We start from the raw sequence: 5,355 nt of genomic DNA, 5'->3' as shown, positions 1-5,355 counted from the left end.
GCCTACATAACAAACCATTGCTACAGAGTTGGGAGTTTGGGAAGTGTGACATAGTGGCTGAGTTTTGAAGGTGTTTGCAGCCCTGATCTTAGTCAGGAGGCTGTTTGTGTAACAGATCTGCCAGGGTGTAATGAGTGCACAGTGAGTCCTGGCTGACGTGGGGGCTCAGGCCCTTGAGAACCTCATAGTTCAGTGTTGGGAATCCCTCTAATCTTGATCCATCATCCAGTTGTCTCTGAAATTACCTGCGTTAGGTAATCATACAAAGGAATTTTCTTCCATCTAGTTCTGTACTGAAAATCCTTTCATGAGTATTTTCATTTTCTGTGGTATTCCCATTTACTTTTCTTTGTGACTTGGTAGGTCTTTAAGGATTAACCTGTTTTCCAGGAAAGGAAAATAAGGTGTGTAGAAGCAGGCTAGAAGGAGAGCTCATAACCTGTTTGCACAAAGTTGTTTGCTTTCCCGGTCAGAATATACTGACCTTTCTGAACTGGCAGGTTAACAGTTTTTGGACCCAAACCCCTAGGTACCAGGAGGCCTTACTGTTTTACTGCTGTGTGCCATGGGCAACTTGGAGTCCTGGGCATTGGGGAGTCACCAGATTAAGTGATTGTATTGCATCAACTGTTTTGTGAGCCTCTACCTTCTTACCCCATGTATTTTCAGATATCATTAATGAAAAAAATACTTTGATAGAAAAATTGGTGGAAGCGCAACATGGCAGTATGATGTAGGATGTTTTCCTGACTGTATATCAAATCTCCTGTTGTGTTAGATTACTTTCTGCTCAGTGTTCCCAACCCTTTCTCATCCTGTAAGGACCCCAAAGAGCAAATTTGTGTAAAGGATGGCACTATCTTGAGGTTTTCCTGTACTTGCAAGTAGCTCATAAATAATGTTTTCTAAATATTGCAAAGGTGGTTATCACCTATAGAGTCCCACAAGTAGTTTTGCAGCATAAAAAGCTGTGTTATCTCTTCTGTGTGGGTAAGACTGTGCATTGTCTTTTTCTGGCATTGATTTATGTGAAAGCAGAAATAGACCTGCTTAAGTCATCCAGTTAAAACTTGCTTTTGCATTTCTGTTGCTGTGGTAAGAGTTAATTCAGCTTTACCACTTGGTTTTCTTCAGGGTCAGCTATTTATATGCCTTTGTGAGAAAACTGCTCTAGCACAAATCAGATCCTGTGTTCAGTGCCATGTGCTGGTTTGTGGTACAGGGACCATTTCATTAGGATGCCACAAGTGGTCACTCCCATGAGAGTCTCTTGAACATTAACATTTTTCTCTTTATATAATAAAGTTGGCAGTGATGAAGCAAAGAATATTGTGTCCTGCCATGATATGATTCATAAAATTAACTTGACAGCAACGTTTCAGCAGCAGGGAGGCTTGAAGCACCACTTAGGAAGATTGCTTTAAACTTGGATTTTAAGGTAGCTGTCAGTTTTCTCTTTGTGTGAGTCTTTAATTGCTTTCAGTATAATTGCCATGTGAGTTGTTTGCAAATCCTGAACTCTCAGCCAAAACAGTGCCTTTTCTGGGAATAAGGACAGGAGAATATATGCTTCTTATTGTTACAGCATTCTGGTAGGGGCTAGCATCTCCATGTTGAGGGCAGGGCTTTGAAATCTGTCAGAGCTGTCTTCCAGCTAGCTTAAGTCATGTTGAGCTAAATACATCATGGAAAACTTGCAAGAAAGGTGCTTGGTAGTGAGATCTTGGCCCTGCCCCAGGCTGCCTGTGTATCTTCTAGGCACTGCTCAGCTGAGCCTGGGGAGAAGAGGCTGGTACTGAAGGCAAGAAGCTCATGCCATTTCTTCCCTGGGGCTCTTGAGGGAGTTTGAGCCTGGTGACTGAGCTGCACCTCTAAATACATTGAGTCAACATTGTTTGGTAGCTCCAGTGCTTGAGAAGTTTGTGGAAAAACAGAAATTCCATTTGCTGCTGCCAGGTGCTTGTGTTGCCTGTGTGTCATGCAACAGAGATGGCAGAGTGAATAAATCAAAAGGAAACAAAAAGGGCAGTAATCACACATTTTTAATCCACAAATATGATAATACATAATATACTTAAGGTGACCTGAACATTGCCCTTATTTCAGCAATGTTATTACATACCAAGCTACAAGTACAAAAAGTAAACAATGAATATACAGGATATGCAAGTATGAGAAATACTTGAAAACATCTCTTCCCTTAAGGCTACTCAGATTATTTTTAAATAAAACAACAGATGTTCAGCTGGTGTGTCTAAAATACCAGAATCTGAATATTGATACTTGCAATACACAAGAAGTCACAGATACAGGATATCCCTTTCCTTTGGACATCATGAATGTTGAATAATCTCTTTTTCTGGCTTTTAAGAAAAGAATTTGTTTGCCACAAATGAAACACAGACACTGGGACAGGAGTGTTGGATACAATAAATACTGTTCAAAAGCATCAGTTGACAAGCTTGGAAGAAATGCAGGTAATGGTGCATGTAAATATGGCTCTGCAAACAGCTGAACTTGCAACCCCAAATGTTGGTACTTCATTACTGTGTGTTGCAAATGAATTGTCCACCTTCATTGCTACTAAATATACTCTTTATGGTTAAAGGAAATACGTGGAGATAATTTACATTGTTACAAACTGCTCTGCTAATGTCTTTCCTTTTTCCCATGCTTCAAATGAGTTCTCCTGGGAACAGATAAAACCCCATCTAGCACAACCCAAGTGAATCCATGAGCTGGGTATGTGTATTCTCAGCTGTATAAAGGTGTAATAATAAAAATTGTTGTTGCAAGAGATAAAATATAGCTATTCTGGGGTGAGAAAAGACAGAAGAATAACATTTTTGAATAGTTTTCTCTACCACCATAGTATTCAAGAGTTTAAACTGGGGTTTTTTTATCCTAAAGTACTGAGTAATGAACCCTGTAAGCTTCCCTTAGAAAGACTTTCAAATATATTTTCTCGTCTTTGCTGATTTTCAAGTACATGCATCTCTTTATTATAATATCCATGAAATGGAAGGTGTTACCTCCAGATAAAGGCATTGTCTGCTCTCTGTGCCAGATGAAAGGAGAGAGTACCTGATACTGCAGTGTCAGGAGATGAATCTGGAGGATAAGGTGTAGAGGGCAAGGAGAGGAGAGATTTCTGAAAATGCTTCCTTTACTCTGGGTCAATCAGCACATACCCAGATTCTGCAAGTGGCAGCTGATGTATCTGTGCTGCTCCCATACTCCCTTCATCCTAACGAGACTGTACAAATCCCACTATTTGCAAAATGTTTTCAGTTTGAAGACATCAGTATATTTTGTTTGAAAAAAATAATTAAAAAAAAGTCACTGAAAACATTCTGAACAGAAGCTCCTTCAGGAAGCCTCCCAGAGTCACTAAGGCTTTTTGACTGTTGTGGATATGCTACACTCGGAGGCACTGCAAGCATAGTGGATGGGCTTCCCATTGTATCCCACCTCTGATTTACTGTAGGCACAAATGTCATGGGCACATTAAACCAAGAGTGTTATGTAGGCTGAATACTTTGAGGATAGGGGATGTAAGTGTTGGGGTCTTAGTTGTGCTGCTCTTCACAAGGGCAATATCAAAATCTTCCCAAGGAGTATTTTGTACTGTCAGGCAGAACAGTGAGAGTGAAAAGAGCAGCACAACTTTCAGCTTGAATTTGCTTGGTGTGACCAAATACACAATCCCTGAGAGCAGGGGAACTGCTGTACTACACTATCTGGTTTTCTGGTTACCTTTGAGCTTGAACCACTGAGCTGCTTTTCAAAATTAAGATGAAACCTTCTCTCTGTTCTTAGCAGGTATAGAAAAAAACTCTCATGATACTATTGCTTCATAAAGAAGTTCTTTAAATGTTCTCCCACTTCTCAGTTTGTATGATTTTTTATTCCCCTACTAGACTTCTATACCATGTAAAATCAGAGATTTCTTCTCATATTGATTCCTGATTGTTTTGAAAGGAGTGAACTTGATCCATTACACCGCTACTTTCTGTCAAAGCTTCTGCAGTTAATGTGGAAATAAGAAAAACATACGCACCGAGGGCCTGGGGGTAAATTCCATGCGTTGCTCTTGCCTTCACCTGTCTAATTTCACATAGCCATGCATCTGAGTTTGCTTTCTTTTCACATGTTCAGTCTTGAACACAAAGCTAACAAGATCATGGTGAGCAATCTGTTTCTGAACAATATGTATCAGCAGCCTTGTTCACTCTGCTCCTTGAAAAAGACTGAATAATCTGAACAAAACATTAAAATTGATAGCTTTCAGATTTAAGTTGTCCACTTCATCATGAGCCTGGTGAGCACTTTCTGGGCCCTGCTGGGGACTGTAGTAAGAGTGATGGGAAGGAAGCTCACTTGCCTACCATGGCTCATGAAGGGTGGCCAGTCCTGGAGATAAGTTTTTGGTTGGTTTCTTGGTTTTGAGTGCAGTTTCAAAGAACCTTCTCATCAAGTAGTTTGTTGATGCCATTGCAGATCTTTTTGAGGTATGGCCGACAATCCCCGTCAAGGCTGTACAGGGCAGTTAGAAATTCCACATCTGCAAAGTGATTGAAGACGTGGTTGATGCGCCCGTGGGATCGCGGTGTCAGGTGTCGACCCACCAGTTCATGCACAAGGTCTTTGCATTCATTCAGAAGTTCTGCAAGCACATTTTTGTCAAAAGTGTATTCTACTTCATAGAAACTGACGATTGTCATGGCAGTTTGGTTCAGCTTCTTCCTGAACTTGTCTACGATCTCTAGCTCTTCTTGGTTGAACTGATTATTTCGATAGAGGATCCCGATTTTTATTGCCACTTTAATCAGGTCTTTCATAATTTTATGGGCTTCCTTTTTGTTTCTTGTGTGTTCCTTTGTTACTTTGTACAGCTCATCAAAGATTTCGCTGCTTGTGTCATCGATTAGCATGTTAGCCATGGTTTTGGTTGCCATTTTACTCAGGATCTTTTTCTGGGCTTGCAATGCAAGATTCTTGGAACTGAAATAATCGGGACCTGGTTTGGGATAGAAAAGAGGAAAAATGTTAATTTATTTGGTGAATTATTTTTTGCAATCAGTTAAGGAAAGTAGTGCCTACATGCTTAACTGAGACAGTGATTAACTGGCATATTAGCCATGGTTTTGGTTGCCATTTTACTCAGGATCTTTTTCTGGGCTTGCAATGCAAGATTCTTGGAACTGAAATAATCGGGACCTGGTTTGGGATAGAAAAGAGGAAAAATGTTAATTTATTTGGTGAATTATTTTTTGCAATCAGTTAAGGAAAGTAGTGCCTACATGCTTAACTGAGACAGTGATTAACTGGCATATAGTCATGATTAACAATAAC

The 5,355-nt window shown here is 40.1% G+C and overlaps 1 protein-coding gene across 1 annotated transcript; it reads right to left on the bottom strand.

The window, feature by feature from the left end:
• Positions 1-4,427: 4,427 nt before the first annotated feature.
• TNFAIP8L3 (tumor necrosis factor, alpha-induced protein 8-like 3) lies at positions 4,428-5,017 on the bottom strand. The gene has a single exon (XM_009081901.1). It carries the CDS (start codon positions 4,956-4,958, stop codon positions 4,458-4,460), a length of 501 nt encoding a protein of 166 aa, XP_009080149.1. The 5' UTR covers positions 4,959-5,017; the 3' UTR covers positions 4,428-4,457.
• Positions 5,018-5,355: the final 338 nt, after the last annotated feature.

The sequence above is a fragment of the Acanthisitta chloris genome, unplaced genomic scaffold (assembly GCF_000695815.1).
Source record: "Acanthisitta chloris isolate BGI_N310 unplaced genomic scaffold, ASM69581v1 scaffold22490, whole genome shotgun sequence".
Classification (NCBI taxonomy): Eukaryota; Metazoa; Chordata; class Aves; order Passeriformes; family Acanthisittidae; genus Acanthisitta; species Acanthisitta chloris.
Note: the sequence above shows the minus strand (reverse complement) of the source record. Positions and strands in the feature narration are given on the sequence as shown.